The 20,999-nt window shown below is 40.4% G+C and overlaps 1 protein-coding gene across 1 annotated transcript in view; it reads right to left on the bottom strand.

Moving 5' to 3' along the window:
- kirrel3l (kirre like nephrin family adhesion molecule 3, like) overlaps window positions 1-17,937 on the bottom strand; it is a 45,603-nt gene extending 27,666 nt beyond the window's left edge. The window contains 1 exon segment of the mRNA XM_048160860.1: window positions 17,237-17,937. Within this exon segment, the coding sequence (XP_048016817.1) occupies window positions 17,237-17,276 (40 nt within the window). The 5' untranslated portion in view covers window positions 17,277-17,937.
- Between the last annotated feature and the right edge of the window lie 3,062 nt (window positions 17,938-20,999).

The following is a 20,999-nucleotide window of genomic DNA, read 5'->3' as shown; positions in this document are numbered from 1 at the left end:
TCCGTTTACATCTGACATTTAAGATCCATATTGGGCGATCCGATCACAAGTGGTCGGATAAGACACATTGCTGTTTACAACTGCTGATAGCTTGCATCTAAAACGCAAAGAAAACAATAAAGTCGTGGATAGATAGTCAATTATATTTTTTCAAAGCCAAATCTTAAATTGTTTTTGGATCCCATGTACACCCCTATTTAGCACTTTCCTATTTCAAACGAATCGCCTAAAGTGGATGTTAATGCCAGGTAAACTGGGCCTTACATTTTCTCTCCCTTCGTCATTCACTCTTTATCTATTCTAAAACAACTCGCACCATTTCTTATTTTGCATACACACTCCTTATTCTTTTATGTTTTAACTCATGCAAACACACACGCACACTGTTTGGCTGGACAGTTAAGCAGACAGCAGTAATAGATGGACGCTGTCTGGTCGTGGCAGTATCTCTGATGCCCAGGCCCATATTGGAATGTCTCAGCGTGTTTTCCTGTGATAAGGCTTTTAATTAAGTGTCTAACAAGGACGTCTGGGGGTGTCCATCGAAGGGACATGGCCACCTGTGTACAAGACCATTATCCAGGGAGACGGAGGGAGAGAAAGAGAAGAAAGAGTGTGTGAGAGAGAACGAAAGATAGGCAAAAGCAGAGAGAGGCAAAAAGAGATGCCACACACATACATACAGACTTTCCACTCTGTAGGAATCTAATTCCCTCTACGGTCATGACCAGGACACCAACAGATCCAAATCATGATTTAAGCACCAGATGCCATGACCGCTTTAAAGATTATATAAACAAAGCTTTATTAGCAGGTAAGACTCAGTTTCTGGGCTACTTCAGAGGCTGGGAAACAAGTGAGGTATGTGCTCTTGTTCAACCGACACATAGAAAAGTGGTTCTGGCCTATTTAAAAAAAAAAAAAAAAAAAAAAAAAAAAACTCAAACCAAACACTCATTCATATTACTGTTGGGCTGTTAAAATATTTATTTATTATATCATGTATTAATTGATTATTATACATTTTATTCATTATGAAGTTAATTCAAAATTTCAGACAAGTACTTTTCTAGTTAAAATTACACTTATGGCAGTCAGTTTGAACTTCAGGTTGAACAACCAAATTGAAATATTCAATTTTATATTCTGTTTGCTACCTAAATTCAAATAGAACTGAATTGGAATTTAAAGGCTATTCTCAATTAATAGATTCCCCAAGCACTGGCTCCAGCATCAGCACCATTTCAGTGGAAAAAGGTACATAAGGTGTCGCTATCGATCATTACAGCATCTAGATAATCTGTAGATTGCTTGCCTGCAGCTCGGCAGTGTTCCAATGAGGTCTTTACAGGATATGGGTTTGGATCTTAGGAAGCTCAAATCAATCTCTATAGATTCTGATTTAAAAAAAAGAACAATATCGTTTAGCTTTTCCATCCCAGCAGCTCTTGGAGAGTGAATGAAAGAGAAAGAAAGGGTGTCACCCCAACAGAAAGGTAAAGAGAAATAGAGGGGGGATTTGATCTGCAAGTGTGAACGAATGCATACTCCACATAACCTGTTATAATTCAACAGACATAAAATTGTATTTTCATGAAATATCTTTCTCTGTCTTCCCTGATGAATAACTTCCCTCTATTTTTTTTGCTGGCCAATCTGTTCCACCTCCTCTTGTCCACTCTCATCCAGAGAAACCACTCAATCTTCCTTCTTGAGGGAGGCTTCCTTTAAATCTTAATTAAAACCAACTCCAAAAGCCCATCTCCTCCCAGGGGCAAGCTTGAAATCAGCTTAGAACAATCAAGCTTACGGATTAGGTTCCAGGGGAAATGAGGAAAAGAAAAGGAAAGAGAGAGACACAACACAAAGAATAGGAAGATGAGGGAAAAGAGCCACCTCCCCCCTCCTCCTCCTCCTTTGCTCCGGGTGGTGACTAGAGTCCGGTCTTGACCTATCGACCCCACTTTCTTGCAAGATTAAGCTGTTAGCAATGCTCCTAGAGAAGGTAAACATAGGTTGCGAACAATGGCCACCAGGCGAGAACCTTATTGGATTTTAATTAAGTGCTAGGAGAAAGTGTTAAAAAGGACTATGGGACGCAGAGGGGCTCCAGTGTTCACAAACCCGTACAGCATGTTTCTCATGCTTCACATTTTTCATGCTTTTTTTTCTTTTTTGTGTGACCCCTGCTCCAGCTATCCACCCTTTCTTTTTCAGACAAAAAAAAAAAGCTCCTTAGCCTGTTTGCTCGCTCGTTCACATTGTGAGAACAACAAACAGGTCTTCACTCCCCGCTCCTTAGAGAACTATTCGTCACCCGCCTCGTTTCACCACAATCCCAGGTTATCGCTCTTGGGCTCCCTCTCTCTCTTAACAAGGTGAAACGAGACTCGGTCCCCTGAGGAGGCAGCGCCAGTGATAAGGTTAAAATGGGCCGAAAAAATGGAGGCGATTATTTGATATTGGACAGATTGAATTATCTAGATTGAGAGTGCAAGAGAGGAGGGGATGCTAGTTTGGCTCCGAGAGCCAAAAAAGAAAGATAGTGTTTGAGAGAGAGGAAAAGAAAGGAAGAGGGTTGGACAGAATAATTTTTCTCCAGCATTGCCATTTGTGCCAATGAGGACCAGCCTGATATTAATGACCACTCAACTCTCGGCCAATGGAGGAGTTTTTACCTCTTAAGGGGCAGCTTGTGAACGCTGCAGAGTAGGCTGTTAATTTGACAGAGAGCTAGTCAGCCAATGCTAGATTTGTGAAGACAGAGAACTCTATACGAAGACTGAGAAATCCCTATACGTTCATTGGACCTTTTGCCGTTCTATCAATCAGATCTATAAAGGCCTGTACACACTGGGACGAATATCGCACATGTTTATCGCCAGCGTTTTTCGAGACGTTTTTTGTGTTCATACCCAAGCGATTTTCTAGCGATGCGCAGAGTGGACGTGCAAATTCACTCCCTGACAGTATGTGGCGCTTGTGCTTAACTGTAGTGCACATACACATATATATATATATATATATATATATATATATATATATATATATATATATATATATATATATATATATACATATGAGAGATGGTAGTCAGAAACGGTAGTGCAAATAAGTCACAATGACAGGAGTGCAAGTGAACGGTAGTGCAAAAAACATATTTATGAAATAAACATTCTCAACTATATTTCTTGAATGTAAAAGAAAACAGAAAAAACTGTAAAAATACAGAAATAATACACATCTATTGGTGTGGCCAAGAACTGGCAGAACAGTTTGTAGGGTCCTCTTCGTCGTCTTGGTATCAGTGTGTGCTCGGCAAGACCATTTTGTGCTTGAGCGCCACCAAGCTGTGTTTTACTGTAACTTCAGCATCTCCAGGCACGTGAACAAAAGCGCCACTCTCATTGGTCTGCCAGTTTTTAACGTGGCGCGTCAAACCAAAAAAACCAACCCGAGGTGTATTTTAAAAAATGACGCTTTTACGCATTGCGTTTTTCGCATCGGTGTGCACACTCACATTGGCGCCCTTTGTTTAGTCACGAGGCGTTAAACGTCGGCAATAATCACGTGCGATATTCATCCCAGTGTGTACAGGCCTTAAGGTTCTAAGCTACTAATTTTACTGCTTACTAATGAACATAGAAAAAGGTTGAATATAGAAAAGAAAAAAAATCCAAATACACACAAACACCATGCGCCTGGCCAGAGACGGGCCATCATCACCTCAGCAGGCACCAAAAGAGAGCTGTTAATTGGTGTGAAAACACACACACTGACTTGTGTTATGGGTATTCGATGAAGCTGGCACTTGTTAACAGGATACACTGAATCACAGGGAGAGATAGAGACAAAAGGGAGAGTGTTTTTGAGAGGAGAGACCCCACCTACTGCTAATATTCGTGATTTCTTTGCTTGGCTCAAAGGAACAGGGCTAATGAGTTCATCCCATTTTAAACTACAGTGTTTTATAAAAATACGTGATGGCAACAGATTCAGACTCACAGGAAGTTTCCACTGACAAATAAGTACACTTCACACCTTCACGCTGACATGCCTATAGTACAAACACCTTTGTACAATACAAATTGGATATAAAAACCACCCTATCTTTTTTTTTCCCCTACAGAGTTAAATCTGCTTTACTTTTACACTTAACTGAATCCATTAATAACATTAGCAAAACAAAAGAGGTTTCGCACCAAGCTACTGCATCATACTGGGACAAAAGACTCAGCTCTAACGGAGCCTTTTATGGTTCCGCTTGACAATTCAAGACTCTTTCACGGTGAGTTTGGACCATAGATTTCTCAGATGCCTGGTAAATGAGTGAAAGCTTGCAGTGTATGGACAGTTACAGGGTTAATCACTAGCATGGATGATCGCTGAACCTCCCTGTGGCTCTGTTGAAAGGGGGTTTGTGTTGGCCTCTTTGCCACTCTGTTACTGATCAGTCTGCTTAAGTAGCTTGTGATTGAGGGTGTCCATTAGAAGCCTATCCATCACCTCCTCTCAACAAGCTGAGTGAAAAAGTGAAGACATCAGACACACCCCTGCACCAGTATCTAAGCTTGTCCACATTCATCAGAATAGTGCCTTTTTAACCTTTTTTATAAAATGAATAGTTCAAATTCCAAATTCAAATGGACCCTTTGTTAAGCTCTGCCCATCTTGGTTACTGTTGCTAACTCAGACAAGCTTTAGAAAATATCCCATTTGAATAAACTGGAGAATTCTGTGGATTTTGTGTACTTGCAGTAAAAAAAAAAAATCTCTTTGCTTTTTTCTTTAAAGAAAACTCACAATTACAAAAAAACAAACAAAAAAAAACATGCAAATCAGAATTGAGACAAATGCGTCTCACAGTCAGCTGAGAAGAAAAGCCTAATTTGATCGTGATTACAACTGATAACATCAGTGTAAGTGAATAGAACACATTTACTGCGGTACAGTGAACTCTTCAATTACTATCACACTAATGACCCGAATCAATACGTAAAATTATGTTAAAAGAATGTAAATTAGTAACATTAATTTACCTCTGAGAAAATGGAGGTGTTCTTATAGATATTCTACATGGTTACTTGGTAATTAGAGCTGACACATTGTTCAATCCACAGTATGTACTTCTTCAGATTCATTAAAAAAAAAACTCTAAAACAGACAAAATTGACCCAGCAACATTACCATATGCCAGAACATGTTAATATAATTAATTAACTGAACTACTTATTGAACAAGTCTCCATGCTTTTAAAGCAATAAACATGTTTTGCTTTTTTGGCCATTCCTGTAGTACAAAGCTCAAAAGAGGCTCTGAAAAAATACTCCCACAAATTCCTCTGCCTGTGAAATCCTTTAATATCTAAACAAGCTTTCGCAAAGCTGCAGCTCCACCAAAACTCAGCAAAACATTGACTTTGGAAGCGAGATATCAGTATCATATGACAACCTATCACATTTGTGCTCTGTTTTCTAGGGGGCTTCATAATTCATCACTAAATCTCCTCGCAGTGGGACGCAGCTCATATAGAAAGCTGAACCTGTATCTTCAGGCAGGAGAGTATCTCGCTTCATCTGCTGCCGTAAGTGAGAAGAAACTAGAGAAGTGCAGTTCCAGCAGGAACATGCTTCTCATTCTCTCACCTGCTCTGAGGTGGCCCTGTTTGGGTATGCTTGAAACCAAGCAGCCTGCTGCGTACAAAGCCAGCCTGGCCCCCAGAGCTAGAAGACCTGCTGTGTCCTCCAATACCAATGCATCTTTTTCTCGGTATACTGGTGAAGCTGTTTTTGTCACACCCCAGAAACATATACAATCCATTCGAGAAGAAAGCAAAAACAAGAAGCTTGAAGTAAAGTACAAAGCAGGTTGCATTAGTGTCAGACCTTTTATTCCTGCTTTCTCCTTCTCTCTTCCACACATGAACCAGCCCACACTTTTCTTATTTATGTATTTGTCCTATCCTATTATGCTGTTCCTAAGGATGGCAAGTAATTTTGCCCTGTGTCCTTCTCTGAAAACAAAACAAAACATGGATGACAACACAGGGTACAAATAAGGCGCCAGCTCACACTGCATAATGGATACCTTCTTGAAAAGACTAGCAAATCTGCTTACCAGGATACATTTTAGATCATGCCTTGGTCATCACTAGCCAAGTTTTGCTGGTGAACAACATGGTTATATATACACCACCTTCACAGAAACTCGTGCTAGTCTAAGCTGGTCTTTTCAGCAAAGTATTTTGGGACTATGGAACCCATTCCGTTCTAATCTGCATAATATTTATGCATGCAAATGCATAAAAAGTGGCATTTTGTGCTGCGGCTTGGTAAAGTTCTAAAAAGCTCAGGCAAAGTAAGCATATCACTTTTTTTTAGACTTCATCTGTCCATACAGACTCATTATTCACTCCAAGAGACATTATGTTTAGCTAGCAACTTTTCTTTCTTTGTCTCTCTTTGTTCCTTGTTCTCTTTGTCTTCTATCTCACTCCTTCCCTCTCCTATTTATCTCTGTCCTTATCTGTGACTGACAAGCACCCCACACCAGTGTTTACCGCAAGCCAGAACCAGGGAGAGAATTTCAAAAGTAAACAGCCAATATCCTGCACAACAACGCTGAGGTAGCTCTTTTCAGTGTGTATCGTGTACCTGTCCCTGTGTGTGTGTGTAAACTTCCTCTTGAACTCTGCAGAGAACTGCAGGGTTTGGACGCCTCACCCAGACAATAGTCACAGACCATTAGAGGTTTCTCTGTCTTTCTTCGTGCAGGGTTCAGCGCTGTAATCCGTTACAGCCCTCCCACAGCAGTAGAGCGGCTGGAATGCATCAATCAGGAAGGTCCAGGGGCACTCCCTGACATTACCTCATCGTCTGAAAGAGGCTGTGTATCATATTCAACCCATCAACACCCCCCCGCTTTCCCTTTCATCCACCCAGCTCTGGACAACCTGTGCATTCAAAGCTTGTCTGCTTTGTTACGGCTTCATCATTGCCCCCGGGTGTCCAAATGCCCTATCCAGTCTCCTGTGTCAGACAGTCACTTTTTCATCTGGTATGTCTTTGTTACTCTGTTTCCTACTTTTAAACTGGGAGAACAGATGAAGGGGTTCCTTCACACCAGTACAAGGATATCCATTACCTTCAGAGCTAAGATGCTGGAAGTTAATCTGTTTGACCCCCCTCTTTTCCTCTCTCCCCTTTCTGCCTTGGCACCATTTTGTCAAGCTGCATGGACTCCTAAGCCTTCCACACCTTGGCTAAATGGTTCTCTCATTTTTTTTTTTCTACCTTCCAAATCATTTGATCGCCCCTTCTTTTTTTCCAAAAGCACTGGCTTGTTTCAGATCGCTCGATAAAATTACCATGTTTGGACACATGAGTGACGGCGGAAAGCTTGTTTGACGCGCCTTGACTGACACCCCTCACTTGATAGCAAATTGGCCAGCTTCTCCCTCGACCTCCCACTGTGGCATTCAAAGCCATGCCGTAATATCTCGGCAATCAAGAAAAAGCAAGTGAAAGTAGACGGTGGGGAGAGAGAGAGAGAGAGAGAAGGAAAGACATATATGCTTTTCTCAATTTCTTGCCCAGCTGTCTGAAAACTAAACAGAGATGCCTTTCACCCTGATGTGGTGGGGAAGCTTGAGTAAGGTCTTCTCTCCGGTGTGGAGTTGTGGTTAACGGTCGAGCTCACAATCACAATATTTGCGCACACATTCCACTGGGGTTTCCAGAGAGGAAGAACTATTTGGTTAAGGGATGTGAGTGTGGCAGAGAAAGAGAGACAGACAGAGAGAGAATGAGTTCACAAATAGCTGATAATGAGGGTCTTCCTGTCTGCATGACAGTCTTTATGCCAAAGGCTCAAGTAGGGCTGTGCTGAGCTGAGATCTGCTTTTTAATATGATGCTATCTTATAATGGAAGCAGGTATAAGATCCTATCCTGATACAGAATCTAGGCAGCTTTAGCGGAACTTAAATCGGTGACCTACTAGTGCAGGGGTGTCAAAGACACTTACTACAATTGCTATATTGGTATGAAGTAAAATTCAGTTTGTAGCTAAAACAGGACATATAACCTAACAGAAAAGCATTCATTTGTTGTGCTGGATGCTATGGAGGACATCTTAAAGTGGCAGAACCTTTTTTTACAGTTTGTGCTTTATTCCAGACTTTATTAGATAAAAATGTTTAAAGAATTATTTCAGTTTAAAAATGAAAATAACCCATAGCTTTACTCACCCTCAAGCCAACCTAGGTATATGACTTTCTTGTTTCTGATGAACACAATCGGAGTTATATTAATAAATATCCTGATGCGTCCAAACTTTATAATGGCAGTGAACGGGACCAATGAGTATGAAGCTCAAGAAAGGGTATCCATTCATCAGAAACGTACTCCACACGGCTCCAGGGGGTTAATAAAGGCCTTCTGAAGTGAAGCGATGCGTTTGTGTAAGAAAAATATTAACAAGTCATAAAGTAAAATATCTAACTTCCGCCAGACCACCTTCCATATTCAACTTAGGGAAAAAATGTTACGCCTCTTGCAGTTCAAAACGCTTATGCTACGTTACGCTTACGCTTTCTTGCTAAGTTGAATACGGAAGGCGGTCTGGCGGAAGCTACATATTTTACTTTAGAACTTGTTAAATGTGGATATTTTTCTTACACAAATGCATTGCTTTGCTTCAGAAGTCCTTTATTAACTCCCGGAGCCGTGTGGAGTTCGTTTATAATGGATGGATGCACTTTCTTCAAACTCTTTGGTCCCGTTCACTGCCATTTTAAAGCTTGGATGCATCAGGATATTTGTTAATATAACTCAGATTGTGTTCATCAGAAAGAAGAAAGTCATATACACCTAGGGTGGCTTGAGGGTGAGTAATTCTTGTGGTAATTTTCATTTTAAAGTGAACTAATCCTTTAAAGAATAAAAACAGGCCTGTACAATGTAACATGGTCAACCTAAAATGACTTAGACACCACTGTACTAGAGTATATGAAAAGTTAGATCCTGAAGCATCACATGTAATATTACAATCGGACTGTGGCTTTTTGAGAGCTTTTCTATCTCTCTCTCACACACAATGTCTTCTTTGATGGAGTAATCATTAATTAAACAGTCAGGCTTTGACTAATCACCCTACAAAGGCCATGCAGCTTTAACCACAAGACACTCATCTCAGCTGCCCTTCTGGCACACCCTTCAACTGTGTGTGTGTCTGTGACAGAAAAACAATCAATTACTGTTAGCTGTCAGTCCATCTGAACTTTCCTTGACTCATTATTTAAAGTATGCATGAATCCATAACTATAACAAACACAAATCCCAGAACAGATAAGTAATAAAGGAGCATAATGTCAAATCTAGCTCAATGATTTGCAGTACAACATTTTCCCCCAAACATAAACACACAAATCTAATATTCAATAAATAAACAGACAGATAAAATTAATGAACAGTTTTCATAGCAGAATTGGATTTTCCCACCGCAGAAAACATCCTCTCATATCAGGACCATCTTTAAGACCGGGCTTAGGGATCTCGGCCCGAGAGGATAATATGAGCCCAGATATTGCAGCAACATGGAAGATAAATTTCAATTTACTGTTGCTTCCTGTGTCACAGCAAGAGATATGAAATTTTGTCTTGGAGGACTGGAGGTGATAGTAAAATAGAAGCCAATGTGCACTCTACCAAATCCCAGCCCATTCCACACACGCCTGTGTCAAAACACTTCCTTGCTTCTGTTCGTACCAAATTGTGATACATTTCCCTCAGTAACCAGTGACATTTTTCGCATTTTGGGAGAAAAGATGCAAGCAAAGTGCTTCTAAAAATAGGAAATGAGTGTTTGAAATTGTGTCTTTCCTTAGGCATTGTTTTAATGATTTTCTCCAAATTAACTCAGGCTGCCGAGCCTCACCCCTTTGTGATCTGGGAGTATCATCAGCAGTAAACACCCTCTTTTTTCCACTGTATGCAAGTATCAGTGATTATCTGACCCTGTTGCCTACTGTATCTCATCATCAGAATAAACACACTCCCCCCTCCCAAAAAACAACAACATTGTTGACAGGAATCCCTAGGTCCTTGGATACATTAGATAAAATTCCGCTCTAGGAGTCACTCTCGGCCTTGAAAAACAAACTGTCCATTTTAATGTAACTGAAGACCTCCGATGACATCATTGCCCTCTTTTTCATTTTCTCCTCTAGAGGAAGAAGTCAGCACAATTCCTCTTTGTCCACTCACTCGTCTTTCCGCCCAAGGAAAATGAGGTGAGGATGTGGGTGGATGGAGACGAGGTTAGAGGAAGAGAGGAGCTGAAAAAAACAATGGAGATGGAGGAGATGGCCTTGTCCCAGAGTGAGGAGCAACTGGCCACCTCTCCGCTAGGCTCTGCCATTAGCCGTGCGGGCTGGAGACACTGACAGCTGATAACAAAAGCCCCCCTGAACGCAATGCCAAGTTCTTTATCTATGTGCTCCTGCATGGGCAAGCTGATTACAGCCTTTCCCTCCAAAACCTTCTCATTTGCTTTCTCTATTCCACTAATTCTCCTCAATATTTTTCTGTGTGTGTGTCTCTGTTTGGGGGGTGAAAAGCGGCAGAAAAATGTGGGTGAGACCCCAGGGTCGCTGTCTTATGTCTGTGAAAGATAATTAGACAATACGGCTGTGTGTAGCAGAAAACAGAGAGAGCCATTGTTTCAAGACCCCCCTAACCTAACAGCTGTATGTGTCATCAGGAGCACGGTTTGAACGTTATGATGGGCGAATGAGGGCGCGGGAAAAAATTTTAAACAAAGAGTTGTGGTCTTTTCTCCACAGGAGGTGCTATAAAAGTTAACTTACAGATTTCTTTTTTTTTTACTGTAAAGAGAAGGTATAGCATTATCCTGATCCCATAGGTCCTATTCACAAGCTTGAATGTCATTCTCAGCAGCAGTCCCAGCAACACATATAAAATTCGTACGCTAGATTGTTGTCTGGGGAGAAAATCTCGCGATTTGCTCTCTGCTGTAAACAAAACTGACCTTTATGTTGAATTTGTCTCCGAGCGCCAACCTCTCCCTGTAAAAGAGCCCAGAGCACTCAGCCGCTCGCAGCCAGTCCATCTCACTCCGTTCTGCAGAGTGCAAGCGCATCAAAGCAGGCCAAAACTCATCCATATCTATGCCATACGAGCGTCTCCTAAATAATGCAGCAGTCTTCCAGCACCAGACAGATTCTGCTGCATCGGCGCTATTGTGAATCGTGTGTGTCACACACTTACTCTCTCTTACTCAAACGCACACACTCATCACTGAACTTCCTCGCCTTCCAACTTTGCTACTCCTTTTCAATAAGGAAAAACAGGTAAAGTATGGAAGCCCATTTCTGTCTCAAGTTTAAAAAAGATTTGTTTTTCACAATGTGACTCGTAATTGTAACTTTTATCTCACAATTTCCTCTTTATTTCTCACTTTATATTTTTGCAATTACAACTTTATATCTAACAGCTATCATGTTATTTCTCAATTTTAAACTTTATTTTTTACATTTACTTTACTCTGAGGTGAAAACAGGCTTCCACAGGAAAGAAAAAGCAAGTGACACGAGAAGAAAAGAGAAAAAATGAGACTAATTCTCTGTATTATTACCTCTACATTTTATGTTCTGTTTTTCCGATCTTTACACTGGACTTCAGTTTATCTGATACTTTCTTTGACACACAACCTCATATTACACCCCTTTACATACAATACAAGCATTGAAGAGTTAGTTCACCCAACAATGAAATTTCTGTCATTAAGTCTGTCATAGAAGGCAATATAATCACCATTTTCAAGGTCCAGAAAGGTACTAAAGACGTTAAAACCGTTGACGTGACTACAGTGGTTCAACCTTAATTTTATGAAGCGACGAGAATACTTTTTGTGCGCAAAAACAAAACAAAAATAATGACTTTATTCAACAATCTCTTCTCTTCCCTTATGCAGGTGACACAGTAAGCACAATGAAGGCTAAGTCTAAACACCAACTCAATATTGGCCAAAGCTGATCACGTGAGCAGCACGGTATATGCGTGTGATGTTGACATAGGTGCCGGCCAATAATGAGCCGGCGTTCTGATGTAGAACCCGGAAGCGCTGGACTCAAACAACGTATGAGAATGACACAGAAGAGAAGATATTGTTGAGTCATTATTTTTGTTTTTGTGCCCAAAAAGTATTCTCGTCACTTCATAAAATTAAGGCCGAACCACTGTAGTCATGTTGACTGTTTTAACAATGTCTTTAGTACCTTTATGGACCTTGAAAGTGTTGATTATATTGCTATGGAGGAGTCATATACCTCTCAGATTTCATCAAAAATATCTTAATTTGTGTTCTGAAGATGAACGAAGGTCTTACGGGTGTGGAACGACATGAGTAATTAATAACAGATTTTTCATTTTTGTGCAAACTAACCCTTTAAGCCTCTTAACAATACACACACATACATAAAAAAAGTCATTTTCAGTCCCCATAAGGTCTCCTAGGACATTCAGCTCATGCATAATACAGAAAGCTCCTAAAACAAACCCAGAGAGCCAGAGGGCCAGAAATACCACCACACAACCCCACTCAATCTAAGCACCCAGCAGTCCCCACCACTAATGGGAGGCCCTGTGTGCAGGTCAAACTATCGGTCCCTCTAATGGAGCAAGCTAAGACATCAAGACAAGACTGCAGGTCTGCAAAGCTGTTTGTTGGAGTGTTTACATGTGTGTGTGGCTGAGTCTGAAACCAAAGCCAGCTGCCTTGCTGCCCAGTCAGTCAATTACTTAACAGACAGCAGTTTTGTATGAAGGTACCGACTAAAGAAACTTGTTTTAGACAGGCTTCCAAAGCGCCATAATGATGCCTAATGATCTAGAACAAATTCGAGTGAGTCTTAGACATAACTAAGAAAGTATTTAAAGATTGTAATTATTATTTCTCAGTTGACATTTATGAATAGACTTTTTTCTCAACACCACACACAGGATTGTGGGATATCACAGAAAGTAAAATCAACAACAAAAACACAAAACAAAATGTATCCCGTCTAAAAACTGCCTTGCTGAAGACATCTTAGCAGACAGGATGTTACACAAGTATTAGATTTACTGTCATGATTCCATACCACCATACTATTATAAATTAAATAGTCAATTTTAGAGTTCGATACCAAGTCTGTACTGAAATTTTAACAATGTGACGCTTTGAGCGCCGTTGAGTGGATTTGTAAACACCTGATTGGCCATTGTGTTCACACGTTCATCAGATATGTCTGTGATTGGCTACAATCAACACATGGGAGCGTTCGAAAGCACACGGAAGTGTTTGAATTTGAAAACGGGATGCTTTCCCGCTATCTGTGGACCGCTGCTGCTGATAGACGCCTGCTTTCAAACGCTCCCATGTGTATCTAGCATTCGCTGAAGAGCGTCATTAATGTCTATTTACAACATGTTTTTGAAGCATTGATCATTGCAGCCAATCACAGACGTATCTGATAAGTGCGTGAACACAATGGCCAATCAGAGGTGTTTACGAATCTGCTCAAATCATCACATTTTTTAAATTTCAGTACCTACTTGGTATCGAAGTCGGTACTTTTGACAACACTAGTCAATTCAATTCACCTTGCTCATACTGATGATCAGCCCTACAGAGTTGGAAAGAAATAAAGTATGAACAATAATGCACAAAGGGATAGTCAAGTTATGTATTTCTTTTGCTCTTTACAAGGCAGAAGGACTAGGGAGGAAGGAAGCAGTAGGCGAAAGTTTTATGATCTTAACATGCTTCCTTTGAACGCTGCCTTATGGGACTCACCAACCCCATGCCAAAGGTTTTAAAAAAAAAAAAACTACTGGAGATTACTTAGAATACTGATGGCACAGTGCAGCATAATTCCACTGGGAGACTGAGGGACATTCCGAGAAAGCAAATTATGGCTGGGAGAAAGAAGCGGCGGTGCTTTGTTAAGGGCATGCACATGAATATATGGCACTAGGGGCTGGTCGCTTCAAGACTCTGTCATGTTCTCTGCTTCAATCCCTGCTCTTTTCTAGTAGTTCTGAGCCTTCGTCTTGTCAAACACTCTGAAATCACGTGTGTGTGTGTGTGTGTGTGTGTGTGTGTGTGTGTGTGTGTGTGTGTGTGAGAGAGAGAGAGAGAGAGATAGAAAGACAGACAGAGAGAGAAGACAAACAAGAGAGAGACCAGGAGATAAATGAGATGTGTGTTTGCACCTACGTTTGGGTGTGTATCTATCTGGGTGAGTGTGTAAAGGGAGCATGTGTGTTTATGTGAACCAGGACAATCTTTCTCTCGCCGCGCTATCTATCCATGAGCCATTATTCAGAGAGGGAGCTGGTGAGTCAGATGTGAGCTGGTGGTGGTTTTTCAGAGTGTGGCGTGCTGCTTGTATAGATGTCAGGTGAGATGAGTGGTTCAGGCCGTCCGGGAGCCTCTCTGCTCCTCCCAAAGCAGCTGCCACCAGTCTGTCAAAGAATTGCTCTGCTACATCCTATTCTTCCCTCTCCCCCTCCTTCTGTCTTACTTACACACCCACTTAATGATGAGAAAAACATCTAGAGAGCAGCCAGGGTCATATTTTCTCCTTAAATGAGTTAGAAAGTCCACATAAAAAAGCTCAATATAGAAAAACTGACAACATATCCTGAGATTAACCTCTGTTATTGAGTAAAATTTAAATAAACCAAAACTTGACTGAAGCATAGCCTATTCTAGCTACTTTTATGCTTTGTATGATTATTACAAATTTAGAGCCTATTTGCGAACCAGGCAGGCATTTTATTAACATTTCCGTCTAATATATATTTTCCCTCTAAGTTTGTGACGGTGCTAGGCATTTAGATTCAACATTTAAATTTAATTACCGCCTCCATCCGTGTCAATACGGCGGCCTCATTTATCAAAGAGACAGACAGAAAGCACAGCTTAACCGCCAATAAACATTTGTTTTTAATTCGTTTACTGGAGCGCAGACCGAAAGCGCTTTGCCTCGCTTGCGGTTACGCCGTTAATTGGGAGAAGAAACACTTTTGGATCTGAGGGGGCCGGGGGATTTTGAAGCCTTTATCTCGAGCTGAATCAAAGCCGGCGTTAATAATACACCCAATGAATAAAATATTTGTTAAAAGGCGTGGAAACAACAGACGCATGGTAAAAATAGGCCAGGCTCGAGGATGCTGTACTTCTCCGCAAATGAATCAAAGCACACAGAATATGCAAAATATAGCGCCGCCTTTGGTGTGAAATAAACAGCACAAAATTAAATACGGCTCACAACAACTACTTAAAGGAGAGTAATGAGCTTTTAAAACAAACCTTGTAGATTGTGCACAGATAGACTTTTTTTTTGTACTAGTTCACAAATAATTAAAATTCCATTTTGTGGCGCATTGTTTACATGCATTTCACTTTACCTTGAATCTCGCGAACCTAAAAGAACTCATATATATATATATATATATATATATATATATATATATATATATATATATATATATATATACAGTTTTTGCTTCATTTCGAGTATGGCATGACAAGTAATGACAATAACAGATTAGCCAGACTGATTTAGTATAAAGAACCGGTTCATAAGAATTATTTTGAATTCATTTATCACGCTGTACTCATATGAGTCGTTCTATCGGAAATCAGATTGTACTTGTCGCGCTTGTAATTCACTAAAACGAACCGGTTCATTAGAATCATCTCAGGAATCGAACTACACTTAGTTTATGATTCACTAAACGAACCTGTTCACGAGAGTCATTCGTTTGTGAAACGGACTCGCGCTGTCAGAGTACAGCGTTCCGCCCGCATAGGCGAAAACAAATGTTTGTTCGAGAACGTTAGTAGAACCGAAAGTCATCACGAATATTCGATTCCAGTAGGTTATTTTTAAAGAATGGACCAGTTCCCCGTTCCCAGCCCTACTCTGCAGCGCTGCTAGTCTCTATCAGAAACAAAGAGGCAGCACACTGAGTGCAGCAAGCGATAGCCAGCTCATTCACGCTCACAACAAATCAGGATAGCGAGAGATGCCCGGGGCCACTACTACATAAAGTACAAAATAATGAATAAATCAACACAGCGACGAGCATAATCTTTCAGATCGCGCGCATTCCCTGCTCCCCTTAGACTGTATTGAGAAATGTCGCACCTCTGGTCGCCACCATTTATATTTATTTAATGCTGTTAAATTATTCTGTTTGAGAGAGGAGATGGTGCCTTCCTGATGGCGTTGGCTGTGAAATTATTAAGAGATGTTTCTTCTGTTTTCGAGACTGTGATCAGCACATCTCCTATGCAGTAGACCTCTGTGGCTTTTAACGCACTTTTTCAAACCCTTAGAAGGGTGTTAGATGATAGCCATTATCGTGGTCACACCTAGTTCGTTCTTTCTTCAACTTTTCTTTTAGCTACCAAGTCTGCTGTCTAGACGATGTCACTAAATGGGGCACTGAATATCAACCTCTAAGTCAACATGTCATGTACAGTACAGCCTCAAGCCCAGTATGCATATATACAGTAATGCATTAGTCAGAAACGCAGCCACTTGTTCCATTGAGGTTCATTCAAAAAAAAAAAAGTTCCCAAAGCGCATCATTCTATCCATCACATTTTAAGAAATCAAGTTGTTTATGTCCCAGAGCTTTTCTTCATATCCACAGACAACTAACTAGAATGTACAAAAAATAAACTACCACATTTGCTTCAAAAAAAAAAAAAAAAAAACGGCACTACAACGTTTTGGACATGTGACATTATTAAGTACCTTGCAGTATCAAGCTAATACGTGTATTTCAGTATTATTATGTTATGTAGCTACCATATGATACCATCACTGTACTACGGCACTGCTTAAGTACTTTTCTGTAAGCAGCATCAACATCAGCTGCGTTATGCTGGATATAGCCTATTGGACAAGTTTAATTTCCAAATTACCCTTGTTTGCATTTGGCGCAGTGCCACTCGCCCAACATATCGCCAGGGTTTCACTATAGGACCTCATATGTCACAAAATGCAATTATGATACAACTAAAATGACTGCGTTAACTTCAAATCGGAGCGCGCTGAGCTATGTAACCGCGTTATGAATAGGTTGACGCAGCGCTACGGAGTACACAAACATCCGATTTTATCATTAGAGTTACTGAACTAAAACAAAATGTCTTACCTGTTCCTAAAAGGCACAATGCGATGTAAAACCCCAACATCTTTCCGGAGTCTTCAACACTTGTCCTGCAGTCCAGACTGAAAGTGTGCGCACGAAAGCTCCGACTGGACTGACTGTGGAAGCTTTTGCTGGTCCTCGCCCACCTCTTCAATAAGGTAAAAAAAAAAAAAAAAATTAAAAAACCCGGCAGATTATGTTAACCTCAGCTCGGAGAGCTGAAAGTCTCTACTGCCATCCGAACACAGTCTAAGCATCAACGCTGGTTCTCTCTTTAAAGTTTAGAACTTTCTTTCGATCGTTCCCTTGTATTTCCCTACACAATTTTGTTCAAATCAAGTTGCTTTAATGCGCAGGTCTTGCGCCAATCCAAGTACTTGGAGTAAATCCTCCGTATAGGTGATAGAAAAATCTCCGTTTCTCCTGATCAGCGGGGCTCCGCTCGCCTGTGCAACTGAGCGCGTTTCAGCACCACAAGCTCTATAGCGCACATAAACGCCTCCTCTTGCGCACAGTCCCCTCTCTGCTGCTCTGTTCGCGCCTCACTCTCTTGTTTTGCAGCGGCAAGGCGAGGATACGATCCGCACTGACTGCTGTAGTACTGACTGGATGATGGCTCGATGAATAAAACAGGCGCTTTTTTTACTGGGGAACATCGAGTTTGAGAATGAAGTAATTCTCAGCCCACAGGGACAGCCGTTGGCCTACGCCCCCCGGGTCCTGCGATTGGTTAAGGGTTTAAACTATAGGGGGGTGACTTGCAGTTGGGGGTGTTTGGTCCTTAAACAACAGGGGGTGCTTGGTTATGCGCGCCTCTGAATGAATAAACTGCTGGGGAAAGTAAACAGGTGTGTCCCGGAGCAAACAGAGTCTGCGGAGCAGATGAGCTTAATGGGTTTTCTTTAAATAATGACTCAGTATATACGTGCGATGTGATTTATTCAATGTAACGTATTCATCTAGTCAGTTAATGTGATTTATCAGTTTATTTACTTTATGGATTCGGTCTATGCCCCACATAAAGTTGATTTGCACAGCATGGAAAGGGAGATTTACTAGACTTCCCAACTTATTTGATTATTTTTATTCTTTATGAACAAATAGTATCACCACTAGCTATCCATGAAACCACAAAGCTGAAATGCAAAATAAGGTTATTTCCCAAGGCGAAATAGACCAAGTAGCGTCATCATATTCACGTGCTGTTTAATACAGTGATTGGTTAAACAGCCGAGTCAGCTGCAAATACCCAAATAAACTGCAAGAGAAAGAACCAATGGGGACTGTTTTTGACGTGTCAATCAAAATTGCGTTTTTTGGCGGGCTTTGTATTACATAAACCAAAACAGACAAACTTCAGTCAAAATGCTGCAGTAAAGTACTGATTTCAGTCATGTCTCATATATGCAGTCTTTCGATTTCAAAAACAGCTATACCGTCCATTTTGTGTGTGTGTGTCATTTTTGCTGTTGCAAAATAAGCTTTCCAACCGTAGTTATCGATATTCACGTGCAGTTTCCCAGTGGGAAATCTGTGGAAGCTCGTTTCCGCCACTAAATAAAAACAGTTTCTGAATTCAGAATTCTGACTTTTTATCTCACAATTGTGAGTTTATATCTCACAATTCTGACTTTTTCCTCTCACAATTCTTACTTTTTTTTTCTCACAATTGCGAGTTAAAATGTCACAATTCTGATATAAACTCGCAATTGCATGATATAAAGTCACATTCTGAGATATAAACTCGCAATTGCGTGATATAAAGTCAGAATTGCGACCATTGCATGATATAAAGTCACAATTCTGAGATATAAACTCGCAATTGTGAGAAAAAAAGTCAGAATTGCAAGAAAAAAGCTTCACATAATTGTGAGTTTATAGCTCACAATTGTGAGAAAAAAGTCAGAATTGCGAGAAAAAAGTTTCACACAATTGTGAGTTTATAGCTCACAATTGCGAGAAAAATAGTCAGAATTGCGAGAAAAAAAGTCTGAATTGTGACTTTATATCACGCAGTTGCGAGTTTATATATTGCAATTCTGACTTTATAACTCGCAATTGTAAGAAAAAAAGTCAGAATTCTGAGATAAAAATCGCAATTACTGTTTTTTTTTTTTTTGTATTTAGTGGCGGAAACGGGCTTCCGTAGAAATACGTCCTTAGGTGAAAAAAAAAAAAAAAAAAAACATTTTTGCGACACCTCCTCAGTGTGGTGCTCTCCGCGTGCTATTTTACGTCAGTGTCTGGTTCCAATGATTTTTCGTTCGCTCCTTTCCCATATAGTGCACTATGTGCCATTCACTGTCGAAAATATTTACTTCACCATATTTATTTTTAGAATTGACTGTTTTAATACAATTAAGTTATGTATACGCTAACATTCATGTTATTGAAGTTTTGTCGACTGACTGCGAATAGTGAATGAGTGACCCAGTGAGTGATTTCAGCCACAGCGAATAGTTCAGAACTCTTCTGTTAGCCGATTCATAACACTCAAAAGAAAGATTCATTGCAGCAATCGGATATCACAGGTAACGCCACAATATATAGTATATCAATATATATACTATATATTGCCATCTTCGATGTCAGTGCGGCTGACAAGTTGATTGGGATAAGCAGTTTGATGAGTTGTATTCACACGTGTTCTAAAGGTACGGCAATAGCCAATAGCATATAGATTGCATGTCAACTTGTATTTCTTTCACCTTTGAAAAAATAGGCTGAACTGTTAGAAATTTAGTCAAAGAGACGAGAACTGTAAAACCATATGGATGGTTTTGGTCTCCACCCCGTTAAGATTTATTATCAGGCAAGTGAGACTGCCGCTCACAAACACATGCTGATGAGAGAAACAGCTTACTGGACTCGCAGATGATGGGATTCCTGTGAGTTGAAAGAGACGAGGTTGAGTAAAGGGGCAATAGATGATCTCTAAACAACAGGGTCTCACACCTGCTGTGAGTTCAGAGTAAACATCAACAGCTACTGCATGAAGTTTACCAAGTCTCGACAGGGTGTGAGCTGGACGTGTAAATTAACAGCTACTTTCATGCAGTCAAGGGTGATGTATCTACTTAGGCTAGTGTTTTAACTGCAGTATATAGTAATTTTGTAACCTCACACTGAGGGTGCTATAACCCACCCCAGGCCTTTAAACACTTAAATAATTCATATACTTATAAGAGAGTTTTTAAACTGTAGATCTATTAATAATGGATACAGTTTGATATTTACTAAACTGTTCTTGGTTGGGGGGTTGGATAGAAGGCTACAGTTAAGACATCGTTTGCATGGTAATTGTAAAGAAAGTCATAAATAAAGCATGAGGTGAAGTTATATGGAAATGTGCCTCCACAGGAAATGAGAATATTTTAACAAAATATTATCTCAGACCCATTTGACCTGGGGTCAATTAGAAAAGAAACGTCAGTGTCGACGAGGACGAGGATACGAGGCTGAAATTAACATTGAAGCTTTCCCCTCCTGTCTAATTTGCAAGGCTGATGCAAAGTTGAAATGAAACAACTATATTGTCGTGAGATTGCGGTTTAATTTGACGAGGTGCTAAAAAGTCGATTCTGATCTCGCTTTGATGGACAACAAACACGGCTTCCTGGGAATTTGTTCTGAAGACAAACTAAAATGACGTTCCCCCGTGGAGAACATTTTCTTGCTGACGTGGAACAAACAGTTATTGTGCTGTTGCACAAAGGTTAAAATGTCTTTTCGTCAGTCTTAAAATGGTCTACTCTATATCCCTTAA

Source organism: Megalobrama amblycephala, linkage group LG16 (assembly GCF_018812025.1).
Source record: "Megalobrama amblycephala isolate DHTTF-2021 linkage group LG16, ASM1881202v1, whole genome shotgun sequence".
Lineage (NCBI taxonomy): Eukaryota > Metazoa > Chordata > Actinopteri > Cypriniformes > Xenocyprididae > Megalobrama > Megalobrama amblycephala.
Note: the sequence above shows the minus strand (reverse complement) of the source record. Positions and strands in the feature narration are given on the sequence as shown.